Source organism: Pyxicephalus adspersus, chromosome 5, assembly GCF_032062135.1.
Source record: "Pyxicephalus adspersus chromosome 5, UCB_Pads_2.0, whole genome shotgun sequence".
In the NCBI taxonomy this organism is placed as follows: Eukaryota; Metazoa; Chordata; class Amphibia; order Anura; family Pyxicephalidae; genus Pyxicephalus; species Pyxicephalus adspersus.
The window spans coordinates 81,739,951-81,762,027 of NC_092862.1; the positions used below are offsets into that span (position 1 = coordinate 81,739,951).

The following is a 22,077-nucleotide window of genomic DNA, read 5'->3' on the forward strand; positions in this document are numbered from 1 at the left end:
AATCTCAGTATAAATTTCAATGGAGTCCCAGGTTCCGACGCGTTTCGCCCTTAGGCTTCCTCAGGGGAGAATTGAAATTGGAGAATAGCTTGAAAGCTGAAGTTATGTATTACAAAAATCACAGGATGGAGAGTTGTTAAAAGCATCTGCAGGACTTCCAAACCAACTTATTCCAATCAGGGAAATGGGGGATATATATATTAGCAATATAATGCTGTTAACAGCCCAGAACAAAATGTATATGTAGAGTAAGATAGGATACATATTAATTAATTTCATTCCTGGATGTTTTTTCCTGGTGTCTGCAGTTATTGAATCTTTTGTGTCACAACCTATTTGATTTATGTAAAGTATAGTATACATTTTTTTTAAAATAATATTCACCTTCTAATTTGCCTCCAAAGGCTAGTCTATCCTTTCACCCTACAAAATTACAACATAACCAGGAAGCCCTCCTGGATGGATCATTGTCTTTTTCAAATTTTCCCCAGTTTCCCATTTACGCAAAAAAAGGCTTGAACACGGACTTGAAATTTCCAACCCATCCAGGAGGGCCACACTGGCTTTAAACCATTTATAAAACTCAGCTGTCAGTTCATCTTTCCCAGGCTATTTCTTAGTGGCCAGCTTATCTATAGCATTACATATCCCATCGGCTGTGATTGGTCTTGTCAAATCCACAGCAGAATGTGAAACATTTCCTAAACCTGGTGTGGATCTTAAAGAACACTCCATCTTGTTTTGCCTGAGGGGTTTCCTTCCCAGGAGATCTTCATAAAGTGTTCTGATGACATCCAGGATCTCTGCCCTAGACTAGGGAACCTGCTTTGTCAATCAGACCTTCCACAGACTTAACTGCTTAACCTTGTTTGCAATTCTGACAAGGGTCAGGCAAGTGGTATTTCCCATATCCACTTTCCAGAACCAAGGAGGCCTGCTGGTCATTTTGTTTTTTCCTAAAAAAAGGTTTTTCCTTGGCAATCCCCTTAGGGTTACCTTTCCTCGAGACAAGTTGGTCAAGCCTTCTGCACAATCTCTGATAGTTTACATATTTATCACGTTGTTTCTTTTTTACCAAGGGATCTGAAAAAGCTGAAATTGGTAGTAGGAAGGAGAGAAGAAAGTAGGCTTTTACATGGCACCATGACTAGCTGATAAAACATTTTTTTTATTAACATTCAAAAACAAATAAAACCATTTTTTATCAAGTATACTAAAACATGCATGAGTATTCACAAGCTATTGAGTACATTTGAGATAGGTGCTGAACCTAAATCGCTAATAGTACAGTTGAATACGTGAGATTTAACAATAAAACTCCCTGGGAAGTAACTGCACTATTGGTGTTTTATGTTCAGCACCAGTGTTTTAAGTTTCAGAGGGAGGAGTATCTGGAAACCTAATTCAGAATTGTTGTAAGGCAAGAATGTTGGACAATCCTTTGAAGATTTCTTTCAGGCACAGGTATCAGTTCCGGACCTGTGTAGCAGTAAGTCTGAGTTGAGGGAGCTTGTAAAAAGCAGGACTGGTAGCTTTTTCAGATCACACGAAATAAAGAAGATACTGAAACTTTAGTTGCAAAAGCCAGGGGTACCTGATTAGTGCCAAGCCAAATTATAGTATATGAATTAGTATAGTAATTAAAACTATTTTTATCAAGTATACTTCCCAGAGCGTTTTATTGGTAAATCTCACATATTCAACTGTACTATTAGCGATTAAGGTTCAAAACCTAATGTACTGTAATCTCAAATGTACTCAATAGCTTGTGAATACTCATGTTTTAGTATACTTGATAAAAAGTATATTCCTTACCAAAATGGTGATTGGTTTTACTATACTTTGTCCGGACACTCTATGTGACAAATCATATTCTCCATTGTCTATGGGAGGAATGAATGCAAAAATATCATCAACTGAAAAACCCATTTTTCTTTAGGAACAACATTTCTAGTGGGGGGAGTGCCCTTTCTTGTTCTAGGTTTTGGAATTTACAGTAAATGTAGGCATAAAACCCCCAAGTCTTTCTCTCTGCACGCCAGGACCAATGCCTCCCCCCGCCATAGCAGTATATGAGTATAAACGCATGGGGGACTGGCCTTGTACTTGAAACTGCAAAATCACCCGAAACTTTTGCTGGTATGCTTGAGTCTGTAAAATCTCCAACAACATTAGAACTTTCTGTAAAGTAATTCAGGTGCAGTCTTTACAGGAGCAGCTGATTCCCTAACAGCATTATAGTCACTACAGCACCTCCTGGTGATTCTGAAGCACCCAGCACAGTGAGATTACCGGTCCCAGCATTCCCACCATCTTCCAAACACATCCTGGTCTTACCACATGCTGGTATGCTCCTTTTACCAGGAACAATGCTTGTTTCTCCCTTTCTGCCTATGCTGCCCTTACACCTATGCACAAGTGTGCATTGGAAGGCCTCGGCTTGCAAAGGCCGAAAGCTTGATACCACAACTCCGGTGCTGGTGCCAGGTACCTTGTCCTTTGCCTGGTCAGGGTCATCCATCTGGAAGACAAAGCGGTCTCTCTGTCAGCAAACTTTCCCCTCCTAGAGAAGAGTCAGGCATCTTCCAAGCTCCTCCTCAGCTTCCTTGAACCCTCCAGGAACTTCCTCCATGTTGCTAGACTGACCAGTTTGGTGTTAGAAGTGACGTTCAATGATACATTTCTCCCTGAATGGACCACTACACTACTTAGGTTTTTCAAAAGGCTTTCTTGCTTAAGAATTTCATTTTTTTCATTTCCCAGGAGACGTTGGTGCAAGTGTCGGTATGTGCGGGAGGCGTGGCGGGGAATTCACGAGAGAGAGAGAGAGATTGACCCCCTGATTCTGAGGTGGATGAGGTTTCGGATCTGTCTCAGATGTCAGGGGAGAGGCAGAGGGAATAACTCAGCGAGTTATTAAAAGATTGAGCTGGATAAAGCAAAGAGAAAAGGCTTATAGTTACATAGATACATAGTAGGTTAGGTGTGAAAAAGACATAAGTCCATCAAGTTCAACGACTAGGGAAATAAATATATCTCAGATATAAACCCTATGGACATAGTTGGTCCAGAGGAAAGCAAAAAAACCCCTGGTACAATTTGCTTCAACAGGGGAAAAAAAATTCCTTCCTGATTCCATGAGGCAATTGGATGTTCTCTGGATCAACAGTTACCGTTTTTTTTTTTTTTACTTTAAAGCCTTAATACCCAGTTAAATTCTGTGCTTCTAGAAAAACATCCAGCTTTTTCTTCAGCAATCTATAGTAGTTGCTGAAACTACTTCCTGAGAAGCCGATTCCACATTTTCCCAGACCTTACAGTGAAGAGTCCCTTCCTTGTCCTGAGCTTAAACTTCTTTTCCACGCAAAGAGTGCCTTCTTGTTCTTAATAATGATCTGAAAGTGAATAATTGGGAAGAGAGTTTTCTATATGGACCATTTATATATTTATACAGGGTGATCATATCCCCCCTTAAAAGTCTCTTCTCAAGGGAGAATAGATTCAGTTCAGCTAATCTCCCCTCATCGCTGAGCTCCTCCATTCCTTTTATTAGTTTAGTTACCCTCCTCTGCACTTTCTCCAATTCCACAATATCCTTTTTGTGAGCTGGTGCCCAAAACTGGACTGCAAATTCCAAATATGGTCTGACCAATGCTTTGTACAGGGGCAGGATTATGTCTCTATCTCTGCAGTCTACTCCTCTTTTAATACATGAAAGTACTTTGCTAGCTATAGATATTGCACCTTGGCATTGAATGCTGTTATTAAGTCTACTATTAAGTTCTACCAGAATGCCCAGATCCTATTCTATTTCTGACTCCCTCAAGTGTATTCCCCCTAGACAGTATGAAGCATGCATGTAAGCTCCCAAGTGCATAACTTTACATTTATCTATAATAAATGTCATTTGCCACTTGGCTGCCCAATCAAACAGTACATCTAGGTCTGCTTGTATAATATAGACATCTTGAATGAACCTAAATCCATTACATAGTTTGGTGTCTTCTGCAAACACAGAATGTGAAAATGGTTCTTTTCATCCCAAACTCTATATCATTTGTGGGGTACACCACTAAAAACCTTACACCATTCAGAGTATTAATAATTAATTCTGCACAAGGTGACTCTGTTTTTTTCTGCCTATTTGAAAATGGACTCCTATAGAACCAGCTGACGTTAAGCCATCCTGTTGGGATAATTTTGTTGCTGCTCTTTTTCAATAAAACCCTGATTGCGGCATCCAGTCCTGCTACCTGCCTACCATTTGTCAAGCTAACTCCCACAATATATAATGATATATAGATTATACATGCTGTACAGTAATATTACAGGTTTCAGTATATTTATGCACCATTTTTTTAATAGATTTTTTTTTTCATTTAAAGTTTATTATTATTTAAATAAAGTTTAATAATAAATTTATAAATATTGGACATATTTCGGTGAGTTATGCCTAAGAATTGTAATCCTACAATAAAAAAAAAAAAAACTTCCATGCAAAACAATGTAACGCTTTTTGCGTACAAAAACAGACAGAATTGAATTGCCAGGGGGCTTTATTTATCCTTAAAAGGCTTTCACTTGTGCCCACACTGTGGGCTCAGTTGTGGCCATTTTTATTTTCTCTGTACAACATTGGATTGTGCAGTACTAGTGGTACTGAAAAACAAAAGGATTTGTCAAACAATGATGGAAAAAGCAGCAATGTTTTAAAGAGCCTGTTCACCAATGCTAGAAGTCTAGCAAGCAAGATAGGGGAGTTGGAATCCTGGCTTTGTTCTTCCCATGACTGGGCTTTCAATATTCCCGGGTATACTCTCTTTCGTAAAGACAGAGTCAAACAAAAGGGTGGCGGTGTCTCTGTATGTTAGAAGTGATCTGAAAGTAAATGTGAAAGAAGAAATTGCGGATGGAAAAAGCGATGAGGTTGAGCCATTAGGGGTGGACTTGAATAACACACAATTAATTATTGGAGTCTACTAAAGGCCCCCCAGTGCTAAGGAAGAAATAGAAAATCAACTACTAGCACAGATAGAAAAAGCAGCAAAAAGTGGAAGTGTTTTATTCATGGGAGATTTCAACTATCCTGACTGGAGTAATGGCACTACAGGAACAGCAAAATGTAGGACATTTCTGAATTTAATACAAGATAATTTTATGGTACAGTTTATAGAACCCCCAACTAGAAATGATACTCTGTTGGACCTAGTTATTTCTAACAATGCAGAGCTTATACCAAATGTGCATATAAAGGAGAATCTGGGTAGCAGTGACCATAATATGATTTCATTTATTGTAAGCTGTAAACAGGAAGCAAAAACAGGAAAGATGAAAACATTTATTTTAAGAGAGCAAATTTTTCATTATTAAGGGTGCCTCTCTGTGACTTGGACTGGGAGACAATATTGTCCTCAAAGAACACAGAACAGAAATGGGAATGTTTCAAGTCTGTTCTACAAAAGCACACTGAAAAATATTTTCCAATGGGTAATAAGTTTAAGAGGCTAAAATAAAACCTATGTGGCTCACAGCTCATGTTCAAAAAAGCCATAAGGAACAAGAAAATGGCTTTCCAAAAATATAAAAATGAAGGATCACCTTCATCATTTAAAAACAATAAAGGATATGTCAAATATGTAAAAAGAAGATAAAATGTGCAAAACTTCAAAATGAAAGACAGATTACAAAGAAAAGTTAGGCAAACCCCAAAAAATGTTTAACTATATTAATAGCAAAAAGATCAGATCTGAGCATGTAGGCCCCTTAAAGGATGTCGCTGGGTTGGTAACTGGAGATAAAGAAAAGGCAGATTTACTAAACACTTTTTTTTAGCTCTGTGTACACTAAGGAAAATGGCAGAGCTCAAGTCCAAATTCATAATGGCAAAGTCACTGCCTTAAATGGGTCACAACGGCTCAGAATTGATATGATTGGGAAACAGCTGGGCAAAATTGGGAAACAGCTGGGCAAAGGTTGACAAAGCACCAGGACCTGATGCATTACATCCATGTGTCCTCAAAGAGCTGAGCTCTGTTATTTCAAAGCCATTATTTTTAATTTTTAGAGACTCTTTAGACACTGGCAAGGTACTGATAGATTGGCGTAAGGCAAATGTGGTTCTTTATTTCAAAAAGGAAGCAAAGTCATTACCAGGTAACTACAGACTGGTTAGTTTAACGTCCATAGTTGGAAAGGTCCGGAAGAGTTTGATAAAGAACCACATAGAGGAATATTTGCTAGAAAATAATATAAGTGATAGTCAGCAGGGTTTCAAAAAAGACTGAAGTTGTCAAACAAATTTACTCTCTTTTTATGAGGAAGTAAGTAAACAGATAGACAGTGGAGTAGCAGTTGATATAGTGTACTTGGACTTTGCTAAAGCACTTGACACTGTACCCCACAGACAGTTAATATGGAAGTTAGGGTCGATAGGTTTAGAAACGTCAGTCTGTAAATGGATAGGGAACTGGCCTAAAAACCGCATCCAGAGAGTTGTAATTAATTATTAATACTCTGAATGGTGTAAGGTTTTTAGTGGTGTACCCCACAAATGATATAGAGTTTGGGATGAAAAGAACCATTTCTGTGTTTGCAGAAGACACCAAACTATGTAATGGATTTAGGTTCATTCAAGATGTCTATATTATACAAGCAGACCTAGATGTACTGTTTGATTGGGCAGCCAAGTGGCAAATGACATTTATTATAGATAAATGTAAAGTTATGCACTTGGGAGCTTACATGCATGCTTCATACTGTCTAGGGGGAATACACTTGAGGGAGTCAGAAATAGAATAGGATCTGGGCATTCTGGTAGAACTTAATAGTAGACTTAATAACAGCATTCAATGCCAAGGTGCAATATCTATAGCTAGCAAAGTACTTTCATGTATTAAAAGAGGAGTAGACTGCAGAGATAGAGACATAATCCTGCCCCTGTACAAAGCATTGGTCAGACCATATTTGGAATTTGCAGTCCAGTTTTGGGCACCAGCTCACAAAAAGGATATTGTGGAATTGGAGAAAGTGCAGAGAAGGGTAACTAAACTAATAAAAGGAATGGAGGAGCTCAGCGATGAGGGGAGATTAGCTGAACTGAATCTATTCTCCCTTGAGAAGAGACGTTTAAGGGGGGATATGATCACCCTGTATAAATATATAAATGGTCCATATAGAAAACTCTCTTCCCAATTATTCACTTTCAGATCATTATTAAGAACAAGAAGGCACTCTTTGCGTGGAAAAGAAGTTTAAGCTCAGGACAAGGAAGGGACTCTTCACTGTAAGGTCTGGGAAAATGTGGAATCGGCTTCTCAGGAAGTAGTTTCAGCAACTACTATAGATTGCTGAAGAAAAAGCTGGATGTTTTTCTAGAAGCACAGAATATAACTGGGTATTAAGGCTTTAAAGTAAAAAAAAAAAAAAAACGGTAACTGTTGATCCAGGGAACATCCAATTGCCTCATGGAATCAGGAAGGAATTTTTTTTCCCCTGTTGAAGCAAATTGTACCAGGGTTTTTTTTGCTTTCCTCTGGACCAACTATGTCCATAGGGTTTTATATCTGAGATATATTTATTTCCCTAGTCGTTGAACTTGATGGACTTATGTCTTTTTCACACCTAACCTACTATGTATCTATGTAACTATAAGCCTTTTCTCTTTTCTTTATCCAGCTCAATCTTTTAATAACTCGCTGAGTTATTCCCTCTGCCTCTCCCCTGACATCTGAGACAGATCTGAAACCTCATCCACCTCAGAATCAGGGAGTCAAGCCCTGGGCCTTGCACAGGGGTGGACATGCTTTTCAGCCTGCAAAATTGCACAGGCCAGGCTGTCTGGAAGAGCACAGACACCACAGACCAAACCCACCAGAGAGATTGTAATCTCTACTGGGCAGGGTCCTTTTCTCCTGTGTCATTGTTTGTACATGTCTGTCACCTGAAACCCCTTTTTTAATGTACGCTTCAAAACGTGTTTGCATTATATAAATACTGTTTATAAATAATAACAACAATATAACAATTCTTTATTTATTTTTATATTTCTTGAATCCACTGGTTTTATACCCCATATATACCCATTGCATATACCCATTGTAAACAACTATATGGTGGTGTAGTAGTAAATGTACTGTCAGGTAATTCTGGTGCATGAAAAAGATGGGTCTCCTCGATCCCTTCAAGTCACAAAGCCAACCTCCTTTTGGTAACCCTCCTAGCGGTATTCCTGAGCGTGACTTGGGGTGGATTTACCTTGCAAAAAGCGGTAATCCCGAGTCGCATCCTTTTTTAATAGATTTTTGTGTTTTTTTTATTTAAAGTTTATTAATAAATTTATTAAATATTGGACATTTTGGTGAGTTATGCCTACGAATTATAAGCCTACAATGTAAAATAAATTTCCATGCAAAGCAATGTAATGCTTTTTGAATGAAAATACAAACAGAATTATAATGCCAGTGGGGTTAATGAGTAGTTACCACAAGTGTTTCCCATGGAAACATGGTCAAGTCCTCATTACAATACAGCCTTCAAATTCATCTAAAATGCCAATGTAATGCTGCTTGTACTCACATTCAATGGATGCCCTGCTAAATCAGCCATCGCCAACCTGTGGTATTTTGATTTTGGGGGTCCGCGGCTCTGGTCAGTGAACCCCCGAGCTGGGTCAGGAAAAGGACCCCGGTGGGAGGACGCACTGGCCAGAGCTGCGGACCACGTCCCCCGTGCAAATCACTAGCTCAGGGAAGTGGACCGGCTGTGTTTCTCGACACAACCCGCCCACTCTCCTATCGCAGGCTCAGATCTGCAATGGGCAGGGTTATGGTGTTATGATGTCACCTTTGATTGACAACTGGCTCCCTGCGCATGCATGGTCAGTACCCAGTAATTTTAGTGGTCCATGGGACCAAAAAGGGGGGCAACCGCTGTGCTAGATCACCCCTCAGCCCACTTGCAAAATAAAGTAATGTTTAAACAAGTTAAAGAAATACCAAGGTATCTACTTACTTACAAAAACGGCCAGAATAGTTATTCTGGTCTAGAATCTTAAAATGTTACATACATTTTTAAAATGTAAAATGTTTACAATCAACAAAAGGGTTTCTATTTAAAACTGATAATACCTGGGGGGCGTGTCCAGCCGGCTCTTAAGATGGCCACATTTTGAGAGAGCTCTGTGGTAGTCTGGGCATTAGCGACAATTTAAGCAGCGACTGTGACCCTCAGAGTGCTTTACTGGTGCTCCTGAGCCATACTTACCCTGGCAAACATGACCAGAAGGAAGAAAGGGAAGACGGAGCCTCAGAAACTCTCTTATTACTTTAGACCACAGCAATCTCATCAACAAGATGGTGACGGGCCTTCTCTTCTGGCTACCTCTCCTGCACGATCTTTGGGTGATGTCTCTCCGCAGTCTATTTATAAAGAAAAATCTGTGAGCAGTGCAGGGGGGTCCTCCCGACATACTGCCTCACCTGAACCACCATCTCTACTTTCACAAGATGAGATACCCCACAACCCGGATCCCGCGGTAAGTGAGACCGGGACTGCTGCCCTAACAACAGGCCCAGTTGTGAAGATAGCATTGGAGAGTTTTCAAGTGGGAGATGTGGTACTGTCTCCAGCGACTCTGAAAGAAATGCTGCTGTCCTTGAGACATTCTATACAACAGGATTTAAACTCCATGTTGAGCAAATTTAATGTATCTATCTCAAGTTTTGGGAAAAGGCTTCATCATGTAGAATCTAAGATGGGGGAATTTTCCCAAGCACATAATGATCTAATTGATGCCCATCAGGAACATACATCTGAGATAAATTGGCTTAAATCCAAAGTGGCTGATCTGGAGGATCGCTCCCAACGTAACAATATTATGCTTAGGGGAATCCCAGAATCTGTGGCCCTGAGTGAATTGGGAGGTTTTGCTAAACATATGTGTCATGCATTGGTTCCATCAGCTACAGATTTAGAGCTCACAATTGATCGGACCCATAGGCTTCCTAAGCCTGCGTTTCTTTCTGCTGAAACCCCACGAGATGTGTTGATTTGTATGCATTTCTCCCATACTAAAGAAAAAGTTATGGCCGCAGCCAGAAAACCACCTCCTTTACCGGACCAATTTCGTAATATCCAATTGTTTACTGATTTATCTGCTCAAACGATTCAAAACCGGAGGAAATTGTCACCTATTACTAAAATTCTGCGAGAGAACCAGATCGCATCCCAGACCGCTGGGGATACCCAACTAAGCTTCTCATAGCTTACAATGGCACAACTCATGCAGTTTTCTCAGTGGAAATGGGTCGGCAGCTACTTGCAGGGTGGAATCTGGATAACTCTACCACCGAACATCAGTCGCCTATATCTCCGAAAAAAGTGTCCCATGAGTGGACCTAAATTAAGATGGAGGGTTCACTTGTTTTCTTTTTTTTTTATGATTTAGCCCTCACTACTACACAGATTGTGTTCTATATCTAGCCAATATGGCTTTCAGTTGCCCGATACACCAGGTTATTAACCAGGGAGACTTTTCTTTTTTTTTTTAATTTTTTCTTTCTGTTTTTTTTCTGTTGTTCTTATTTTTGTTCTACCAGCCAACCAGCTTTTACTTTGTTGAAATATATTCTGATGTCTTAATTTTCAGTTTTTATGTTGGAAAAGTCTACACAGCTATGATTTTTCAAACTCCACAAGTAGCGAAGTGACGAGCTTTATCTCTTTGAATGTCCTTGGTCTCAATAGCCCTTTCAAAAGAAATCTACTTTCTAAGGAAGTACAGAGCTTGAAAGCAGATATTATCTTTCTCGAGGAAACCCATTTACATAGTCTTCAACTGCCCAACTGGAAGTTGAAATATTTTTCAAATACTTATATGGCGAATGTACCTAAAAAGAAATGTGGAGTGTTAACTGCGGTTAGAGACTGTTCCATACCAATATCTCAAACATATTGCTGGAGAGGATGGCAGGTTTCTTATTCTGATTTCTAAAATTTACGCAGAAATATTCACTCTGGTGAATGTATGCGCTCCCAACTATAATCAACATTCTTTTTTGAGGAAGCTCTTCAAATTAGTAAATAAGGTGAAACAAGGAGTTCTGCTTATAGGAGGCGATTTTAATGCGACTCCCTATTCTACTCTGGACTCCAATACTAAAACCAAATGAAGATCTCAAGATTTGCGTAATCTTCTAATGGAATATGAACTCCTTGATATTTGGAGGTGCCAACATGGAGATGAGCGTGATTATACATATTATTCACACGTCCACCAATCACACTCTCGAATTGACTTTTTCCTGATGGACTTAAAATCTCACGAATATTTCTAAATCTAATATTGGATCTATAATGTGGTCGGACCATGCACCAGTCATGGTTTTGTGGGGAAATCAATCTTCTAAGCCAGACAGATTGTGGCCGTTGAATCATTTATTTTGACACATCCGACATATCTGGACGATTTTGTGAAAGCGCAGGATTTATATTTTTCTGTAAATGATACCGCTGATATTGATATTTTCACTCTGTGGAATGCCCATAAGGCATATATGAGAGGTCTGTTTATTAAGGCTTGTGCTCATGAAAAAAAGAATAGAATGAGACAGATTACTCATCTGGTAAAATCTATCAATGACTAGGAGACCCTTAATAAGCAGTCACCTTCCCCGCAATTGTCTGCTGCACTTTATAAACATAGAACGCAACTTAGATCTCTTCTGCTTTTTAAATATGATGTATATATTAGGAAATTGAAAGCCACTCAATATTCTTTAGGCAATAAACCAGGGGCATACTTGGCTAAGAAAATAAAAATTAGAAGAACTAAATCCAATATTTTTTCAATTCTAGACCCTGTTACTAATAAATATTCTTTTAGCCCTCAGGGTATAGCGGAAGCCTTTTGTAACTAATTTAAAAGTCTTTATAATTTAAAGGATGATGATGACACGTTCCAGCCGACTGATGTATCTATATCTAATTTCTTAGATTCCATTTCCCTAAATTCGGTTACAGCAGCACAATTGAAATATCTTTCTGCGCCATTAACGTCAGCTGAAATAGAGAAAACTAATTGGCTCCTTACCAAATTATAAAACACCAGGAAATGATGGATTTCCTAATGAGTATTATAAAGTGTTTAAGGCACAACTCTCACCATATTTAGTTCGAGTATTTCACAAAGCAGCTGAATGTGGGACGTTTCCAAGGGAAATGCTTCAAGCTGTGATTGTCACAATCCCCAAGGAAGGGAAGGACCAATCTCGCTCCTTAATTCTGATGTTAAGATATTTGCAAAACTTTTGGCATTCAGGTTAGCTTCGATTGTTCCGGATATAGTTCATCCTGATCAGGTGGGCTTTGTAAAGAACAGACAAGCTCCTGATGGTACTAGAAGATTGATAAATATTATGTGATTTGCGGAGTTGCACAAATGTCCTTCTCTGCTGTTTTCGTTAGATGCTGAGAAGGCATTCGACAAAGTGCATTGGGGTTATCTATCTTCAGTGTTAGATAAATTCGGTTTAATAGGCTGGATCAAGTCGGCTATCTTATCTCTATACTCTACTCCTAGTGCTAGAGTGTTTACCTCTGATGCCCTCTCTTCTAGTTTTGATATTACGAATGGTACGTGACATGGTTGTCCGTTATCACCTATTATTTTCACTTTATTAGTTGAACCTTTGGCAGAAAAGATACGAATGGAAAAGAAGATCTGTGGTATACTGGTGGCAAGTAGGGAGCATAAAATCAGTTTATTTGCAGATGACATTATGTTAATATTGACTCAACCTTTAAAATCTCTGAATGTAGTCTTGGATATTATTGATCAATACAGTAAAGCATCTTACTATAAACTTAATATGTCTAAGTCACATATTCTACCATTGAATATACTTAAAGGTAATGTGGACCAACTACGTATTAAGTTCCCTTTTCTGTGGGAAATGGTATCTATCTCGTTTTTAGGTATCATTTTGCCAGCTCATACCATATCCCTATATGAATGCAACTATAGGAAGCTTCTGCTATCTATGCAAGCTGAGTTGCTATCTCTCCAGAAACTAGAATTCTCTATAGCCGGTAGGATCGCGGCATTTAAGATGTTTCTATTACCAAAATTTTTGTATATAAAACTTTCCAGTCTCTACAAAAGATCTATAATCTGCCATCTACTGAATTTTTCACTTATAGGAGAATTAGGCATTGTTTGTTGACCTTGGATCTATCTGATAGACTCCCTATGGACAAGTCTATTTTTTTCTATTTCAACAATTTGGCTTTAGGGAATAAAGGAATCTCTAAATTTTATCGGCTACTTAGCTCAAATCTAGGATTTCGGAAGTCATCAACGATGCAAAAATGGGAAAAAGCACTCAATTTCACTACCCCGGATGGTTCTTGGCAAAACGCATTAAATGCAACCTACCAAGTTACTAAATGTGCAGACCACTGGGATATGTATCAGAAAGTGGTGAATCATTGGTAATTAACTCCGGTTAGGTTAGCGTATTTCTCAGATCTTAGCACAAACCTTTGTTGGAGAGAATGTGGGGAACTTGGTTCACTACACCATATTTTATGGTTTTGTATTTCAGTTCTATCCTTCTGGAACCAAGTTTTTATTCTGATTTCTGAGATCTCAGGCATCCATATTCCACCTAGTCCTGAGTTAGTGATCTTACATTTAGGTTTAGATGTAATACCTAAATTAGCTAGATCAGTAGGTATTCATGTTCTGCTCAGTGCCAAATTATCTATTTTGCGTAAGTGGAAAAGTCTGAATGTACCCACACTGTCTGAGGTTGGGAAGGATATTAACGCTTATTGTTCTTACGAACGAGTATTCGCTTTATCTCAAAATAGATGAAGACAATTTCTTAAAAATTGGAAAGTGTGGTCTACACATAAAAAATGTGCTGTAGATATTTTCCTTTAAATTTTCGACTGCTTTTAGAATTATGGATATATATAGCAAGCAGTATTGCTATATTTAAGATATCCCTTTTATATTGTGGTGTTGTTTTATTTAGAAATCAGATGTGTATTTTATTTATGTTTATTGTTGGCTGGTATGTGTAAATGTTTGTTTGTTTTTGTACTTTTAACCACCTAGCCGTTAAGCCCGACCTTCGTACGGGCAAAAAAAACCGGCTAGGATGGTTAACCCCGAGATTTTTCCCATCCATACTTACCTGGTCCCCCTGTGCTCATCCAGCGTCGTTTTCGTATTCCAGCGTCGTCCGTCGATCTCCCTCTCCAGCGTTGGGTGCCAGTGGGACCGGTAAGATGCCGGACGGCTTCTTACCTGGTCCCGCTGATTGTCCCACGTCCTTCTCGTTCCAGCGCGGGATAATCTCTGAAACGAGAAGCCATCCGGCGGAGAAAAAAAAAACCGGACGGCTCCTCCCTGCGTGCGTGATGACGTCGGCGCGTGTGCGGGAAATTCAAATAGAAACTCATTCATTTTTTTTGTATTGGATTCAATACAAACTCCTGTATTCAATCCAATACAAAATAATTCAAATAAATACAAAGTGTGTAATTGGTAAATTCAAACTGTCATTTTGTATTGGATTGGATACAAACTTGCGTATCCAATCCAATCCAAAAAATAAAAAAAAATAAAATAAAAGTAAATAACTTGGAAATTCAAATTCTTATTTTGTATTGGATTGGATACAAACTCCCGTATCCAATCAATACAAAATAATTCAAAACAAACCCCAATAAATACAGAATCAAAGTTTTAAAAATTGCCACTTATTCCCTGGATGGCTAGTGTGTAACACTGTGTCTTATCTTACCTTTGCTGATCTTCGCCTAATTTTGACCATTTGCTGCCTGCTTTGACCTCTGCCTGGACTCCGACATCTCTGCCTGCCCTGACCTCTGCCTGGACTCTGACATCTCCGCCTGCTTTGACCTCTGCTTGGACTCTGACATCTCTGCCTGGACCTGGACATCACCGCCTGCCTGACCCCCCCTGCCATGGCTTCAAGCTTTGTTTATGTAGTCATGTTTAAGCTGATTTTTGTGTTTTTCCTTTAATTTTATTAAAAGTAATTTTTTTTTTTACATGATTGTGTGTATCAAACATTTTTTATATTCATAATATCTACTAGAACCCCTGTTCGGACATATTTCTGTAAGTTACAGGTCTACAATTTAAAAAAAATTTTTTATGAAAAACAGTGGATCACTTTTGGTACAGAAATCTAGACCTCAGTGTAACGCTCAGGAGGTTAATTGTATATAACTTTCTATGTCCTTCTATCTTCTTTATGCTCTGTCCTTCTCTCTCTGATTGTCCGTTCTGTATAGTCACCTTATTGGTGTTTTTTCTTCTTTTCTTTTTGTAAAAATTCAAAAACTGGATTTTTGTACTTTTGTTAAGCTTAAGTTTTTTTTATTTACTGTTTCATTCTTGTACTTTCATATCCTTTAATAAAGAAAAACTTTTGGAAAGAAAACTGATAATACCCCAGGTTACACAGTCATGCTCATCAAATAGGACTTAACATTACTTTTCCTGTTTACACAGTATTGCTCTTACAAGAATTATCTATTTTCCTATATTTTTATAAGACACACACACACATACAAACTAGACTAGCAAGTGGCTGGAGGAAAATTACATTATAAATGTACCTGCCATAGAGATGTAGCTATATATTAAATTATTTCTTACATTTATTGTAAATGTAGTTATGAAAGGGAAAATATGCTAAAGTATTATTTTATTCTCTTTGTAGCTGCACCTTGTGGCTTTGAACTCACCGTTTACTGGTAATATACAAGCAGATTTACAATGCTTCCAGCAGGCTCATGCTGTTGGCTTGACATCTACCTACAGAGCCTTTCTTTCTTCCCATCTGCAAGCCCTCTACAGTATTGTGGGAAGAGCTGATAGGTTGAACCTCCCCATTGTCAATCTAAAGGTAAGACGCATATAAATGTTATGCTTTTTAATGTAGCGGACTGTAAATTAGTATTTACCTTCAATAAATCTAACACATAGGGGAAAAAAGGGGAAAATTTCTCTTTAAAAATGTGTGTCAGTGACCTTAATCAATACATGGGAAACAAAGTAAAACTAAATGTTCTAGCAATTGTGTTATGGTTCATGTTATTACCACCTCCAGAGTTGCTGTTCCCTGGTTTTTAACATGAAGCTTTACAGTGAATGTTAGCCATGATAGAAAAGCTAACTGTATGATTATTATCAAAGGATAGGTTACAAATCGTTGCTTCATAAATAAAAAGTGATTAATCACACAATTTATTATTATGTGAAAAGATATTTACTGTTATCTATTTATTCTGCATTGTATTCAAATTGAACAACCCCCTTAGTAAATAGACCTCAGTGTTTGTAAATACACAATAGCTTACCAGAATATTTCTAAAAGGAACATATATTTCAGATCAGAGTACAGATTCACCTTAAAGTGGAACTGAAGCAAAAAAGATGGGAGTGTATAACAAAATCTTTTTCCGTGTCATTCTTACCTTTTGGTCATTCTACTGTTCAAACAAACACCTACTTTAGGCATAGCTCCTGTTGTGGATGCCGTGCCCAGGGCAAAATCATTCAGTATCTAATAATTAATAATTGGAGTCCCTTTCTGTGATGTACATTTTTTTAATGCCACAGACAAGGAACAAAAATAAAATGGTGAGCATTGGTTTAAACAAGGCCCAAAATATTCCACTTAACCAGTTAGCAGGATTTAGCCAAGATATCCATGAAATGTCCCAAGCATCTTTATTATTGTCCCACTCTAACAGTATATGTCCATTAGGACACATTTTTTAGCTTGTCCAGTCTCTAGTGGAGCCTGCTCTTTCAGCCATGTCATATACTTACAGTGTACATTACATGTCTTTACACTACAAGTATACATTACACTTTTTCACTGTCACATTATGCACACTTATGTTTGTCCCCCAATTATTTCCTCCATCCCACAGTGTATGTCCTCCACAGGGTATCCACAGGAAAATCTTTCCACTACTTGTCGGTTTCAGGCCTGTTACCCTACATCCACAACATGGGTCATTTTTGTCACATTCCTAATCCTTTCTATGTGTGCACGCAACATACTAATTTTCAATTTCTAACTTCTCCTCTCCTACTTTTGCAATGATCTCCAATTTTTTTTTCACCAAAGTGTGGTATTAACTAAAGCAGTTGTTTCACTAATTAACAATGCCTGTACCCTTCCTTTTATCAAACAGGTGGTTATATGTGGAAGACATTCTGCTTTGTCTTCAGATAGAGTCTTTTTACAAAGGAGAGGATCCTTTCCCACTGGATGTGGAATCAAGGCACATATATATCAGGAGTCATTAGTGTACTGTTTGGTTGTCTGGACTATGTGTTTATATCACATATTGTTTAGGAAAAGAGTATTCTGAGCCCATCTCATCCTGGCCCCACACCACTAGCAAACAATACATATATACAGATTTCATGTTTGATCTCCAACAATCACTTTCTTGCAGCGAGAGACATGTATCCAGGTGTCTCTGCTGATGTTTGTCAAATGTAGGTGTTGAATTTGGTAGGGACCATCAAACCTGGGTTCCAATGTTCATTTGGTGTGTCTTTTTATCACCACCCCATTTCCTGGTTTGAATTTTTGGGATCCAGTAATTGAGTTTGCATCTGAAATAGAGTCAAACACATATTTATGCACCTTGTTTAGGCATTCCTGCAAAAAGGCCACATAATCTGTCATACCAGAATCAAGTACTTGTTGCTGTTGGGGAAAGTACAGTCCTGTCCTTGGGGCCATTCCAAACAATATTTCATAAGGTGAGAGCCTATTATTCCCTTTAGGTGTTGTTGGTATAGAATACAGTACAATAGGCAGGCATTCAAACCAAGGTTTCTCAACTTCAGCAGCAATTTTGGCCAGCCTATTTTAAATGATACCATGGAGTCTCTCCACCTGTCCACTACTTTGAGGATGATATAGTGTGGGGAAGACTTGTGTTATATTTAGGACACTCAATGTTTTTGATAGGGCTTCCTCATTGAAGTGGAATCCTCTGTCTGACTTTATCACCTCCGAAACCCCAAGGCTACAGATAACTTCAGTTAGTAATTCAGTTTGCTACTGTTTTAGCATAAGCTTTAGCTACTGACCAGGCTTAAGGTCATCCTGAAAATGTCTACACATATGAGCACATACATATACAAGCACATATTCCAATGTTCCCACTTTGGGAAGCTATATAACATCTATTTGAAGCCTTTGGAAGGAGTGCCCTGGTCTGGAGTATCTACAAATCTACTAGATGTCCACTACTTGGCTAGGATTATGGCATGAACAGGTAAGGCAGGAAAGAGTGTATCTTGCAGCAAAGAGTGTAAATCCAGGAGCTATCTAGGTCTTCTTTACTGTGGCAGACATTGCATTCTTACCTAAGTGAGTAATGAGCCATAATAGGGTACAATGATCGGGGCAAGCAATGGATCTGGCCATGCTACCAGATTTTGTCATCGTTATGTTTAACCCCCTCCAGCTCCATCCATTATTTCTTTTCCTCCTCTGAGACCTGTTCTTGTAATTTTACTAGAACCTTAGGTTCACAGGCTTTTTTATTATTTAAGCCCCGGTACTTTTACAGTGGTTACTTAAGAAAGTGGTAGGGCTGCAAGAAGCTCTCCTACCAATTTGGCATTTCTAATTGGCTTACCTGATCATGTTATAATAGGGACCGTAGTCTTATGATATGCCAAGTGCAGAGTGGTTATCTGTTCAGACATTCGCTCTTCTACTTTGGCCAGAGTACATGCTTCAGTCAGGGCTTGAAATGCTGCTTCCTGAATAAACATGTTGGAAGGTAAACTATTTTGGTTTGATACATTATCAGTTACCACTGCATACCCAGTACATGGTTCCCCATCATAAGTATAGTATCAGGAGCCATTTCTAAACATTTTAAAGTCAGGAGTAGGTAAATATATGATTAAATGATATATTTGCTAATCCCTGTGTCCAAAGCTGCGTACAAATGTGCAATAATTATCGTTGGAAACAAACAACTAACGACTAGTGGTGTTGTTCAAATTCGGGTCGTCCTAATGTTCGACCCAAAATATGACCGTTGGAATTCGGGTGGACCCGACCCGAATTTTGCGGCATTCGAATACCTGAATGCGGCCCTCCCACAATGCACTCAAACAACTGGGGACCTCCCCCATGATGCACAGTGCCCTCCAATTAGAGCGGGGATGCCCCCTCCATCTTTGTTGTGGCAGACAGCCGATTGGCTATCTGTCACTGCATGCCACACAGGCAGCCATTGGCCTATTTAAGGCCAAGGCGTGCCTGCATTTACCACTCCTGACAGAGATTTGCTGATAGCATCACAACCTTTTTGTGCTGCTTGGCTTGCTTTCTTTGTCAAAGTGAAAAAAGTGCTTTACTTTGGTAGACTGTGTCACACTCACACTATTAGTCAGATAGATTGTTGGATTGTACTGTATTTGTGCAGTCCTGAAATCTACTGTATTCAGATAGGTAGAGTGTTTCACTGTTTGCTAGATAGATAGCTAGATAGATCAATAGATAGATACATTGGTAGATAGAAAGCTAGATAGATAGTCAGTCAGTGTGTTACATACACGCAGCCAGAGGCAGGGTCCCCTCGCTGACTGCGTGCACAGTATCACACTTGTTCTGAGAGACAGACACACAGACGCAGTGTATACTGCAGTATATAGTTTGTATACTGTGGTGCATATTTACCTATACATATACATATATCATATTGGCTACAAAGTATTTTGCAGGGTGTCAAGCCACATAAATAAAAACATTTGTACAATGTCTGGCCAAAGAGGAAAGGGCAGCTTTGGCAGGGGTGGCAAGCAAACCAGTATGAGTTTGTTTTTAGCTGCAGACGCAAGAACAAGAAGCGCTGCTGTTGGTGGTGGGCGTCCATTATTGCCACACCAGGCTGAAGACGTAGTGGAGTACATGACCCAGCCTGGGTCTAGTGATTATACCCCCTCTTCATTGCAGTCCCAGACACAGGCCTTACAGGTGTCCCAAACAGTCCATGATACACCTGTTTGTCCTAGTTCCTCATCAGCGGCTGGAATGTCACGTGTACGGCAGTATGTAGAGGAGTCCCACCGAGGGGTTGGAGAGGCGGAGCTTCAATTATTCATTGAAGATGCTCAGTTGTTTTAGTCATCTGACAAAGAGAGTCAGTTCACAGGCTTTCCACCCAGTTACTTTTCACCAGAACACTCTCAGCCAGACGAGCCAATTCAGACTGGCGCCAAAAGGCCGCTGCTTCCTTTCGGCACATATAGGGAAACTGTCTCATCTGATGATGATGATGATGATGATGATGTCCTTGATCCGACATGGGGCGAACAAGGAGATCATCATAGGCAGGAAGAGAAGCAGGAGGAGGTTGCAGAGCGCCCTCAAAGGGGGAGAGGGAGGAAGAGGGTAAAAGCTGCCCACACTCTGCATACTTCAATTACCAGTGAGGCAAGTCATAGACGTAAATTGTCAGAAGCTGTCCCCACAGCTATGCCTCAACAACCGCGGACCGCCATCATGAGCACCAGCTCCAGAGCACCTTTCGGCCAAGTTAAATGTTCGCCAGTGTGGGCATTTTTTAATGTCCATAGTGATGACAACACTATGGTCATCTGTAAACTGTGTGCTCAGTACTTGAAACGAGGCAAAAACCCAAACAAACTTGGAACAAGTTGCATGAGCACCCATTTAAAAAGCCACCACCCAGTAACCTGGCGTGAACACCCGGTGAAAGCACAGAGCTCTGTGCGACCACCTCTGCCCAAGAAGCAAGCTCCAACTGCTCGATCCTCCTCCGCTGCCTTTTCTCCTTCTGCCACTACAGTTTCCCGTGCTGCTGCCAGCAATTTGAGTGTGGCGTGTAGCCGATCATTCCCTTTTTCATGCTCCACCAGCGGTGAGCAGGAGCTCCAATGCAGATCGGCCCAAATGACCCCAAAACAAAGCTGATCAATGCGGCAATTGCACAGCTGATTGCGTTAGAGCTCCTCCCTTACCGGCTGGTGGACTCCAATGCGTTCCGTTACGCATTCCTCTGCGCAAACCCACAGTACGTTACGCCTAAGCGACAGTACTTTTCACAAAAATGTGTTCCTGCTTTGCATGAATACGTTCAGAGCAATGTGTCCATGGCCCTGCAGCACTCAGTTTCTGGCAAGGTGCACCTGACAACCGACAGTTGGTCGAGCAAGCATGGGAAGATATATTTCCTTTACAGCTCACTGGGTAACTTTGGTGGCAGCAGGGGAAGATGCAGCTGCAGCTGCACACTGTTACTGAAGGCCAGAAAGTTGTCAGCGCATTTCCACCGGTCGTACACACAGCCAGTGCCAGATTGGTGGAGTTACAGCGAAAACGTGGCCACACGTTTTACATGATGCAGCGGCTGGCTGAACAACAGAAAGCGGTGGTGGATTACGTGGCAGAGTCTGTTCGTTTCAGACGCATACCCACACTACCTTTTTTCAGCCCTGTGGAGTGGCTGCAAATTGAGGACTTGTGCACTGTATTGTCACCTTTTGAAGAGGCAACCAGGATGATCAGCAGAGATCAGGCCTGTGTCAGTGACACCATCCCCACCATATGCCTGCTGGAACAGATGATGGTGGATCTCGGACACGACACAGAGCGGACGCTGCAAATATCATCTCAGACATGCATGCCTACTATGCATAGTGCACCACCAATCCAGGAAGAGGAGGAGGTGGAAGAGGATGAGGAGGACATTGCAGGCGAGAGAAGGGGAGGAAGGGGCAGAGGAGGATATTGAGGGTACAAGGCATCCATCCACCCAAACGCAAGGCGGCATATTCCGTGGATGGCAAGACCAGGCGGAGGAGGGGGTGGATGACCCTGTGCTGCTGTTCGACCCACAGGAGTGTGGGTCCAGAATTACCTCAGCTGTGGGTAGTTTGAGCCACATGACATCCTTCATGCAGGAGTGCCTAGCCAAAGATCCACGCATAAAACACATAAAAACAAAGACTGCTACATTACTGGATCC

At 40.0% G+C, this 22,077-nt stretch overlaps 1 protein-coding gene across 4 annotated transcripts in view; it reads left to right on the forward strand.

Annotated features, from left to right (window-relative positions):
• COL15A1 (collagen type XV alpha 1 chain) overlaps positions 1-22,077 on the forward strand; it is a 493,232-nt gene that overhangs the window by 416,412 nt on the left and 54,743 nt on the right. For all 4 annotated transcript variants that reach the window (XM_072411944.1, XM_072411942.1, XM_072411943.1 and 1 more), the window contains one exon: positions 15,759-15,944. In XM_072411944.1, coding sequence (XP_072268045.1) covers positions 15,759-15,944 — 186 coding nt within the window. The remainder of the gene's footprint in view (positions 1-15,758; positions 15,945-22,077) is intronic.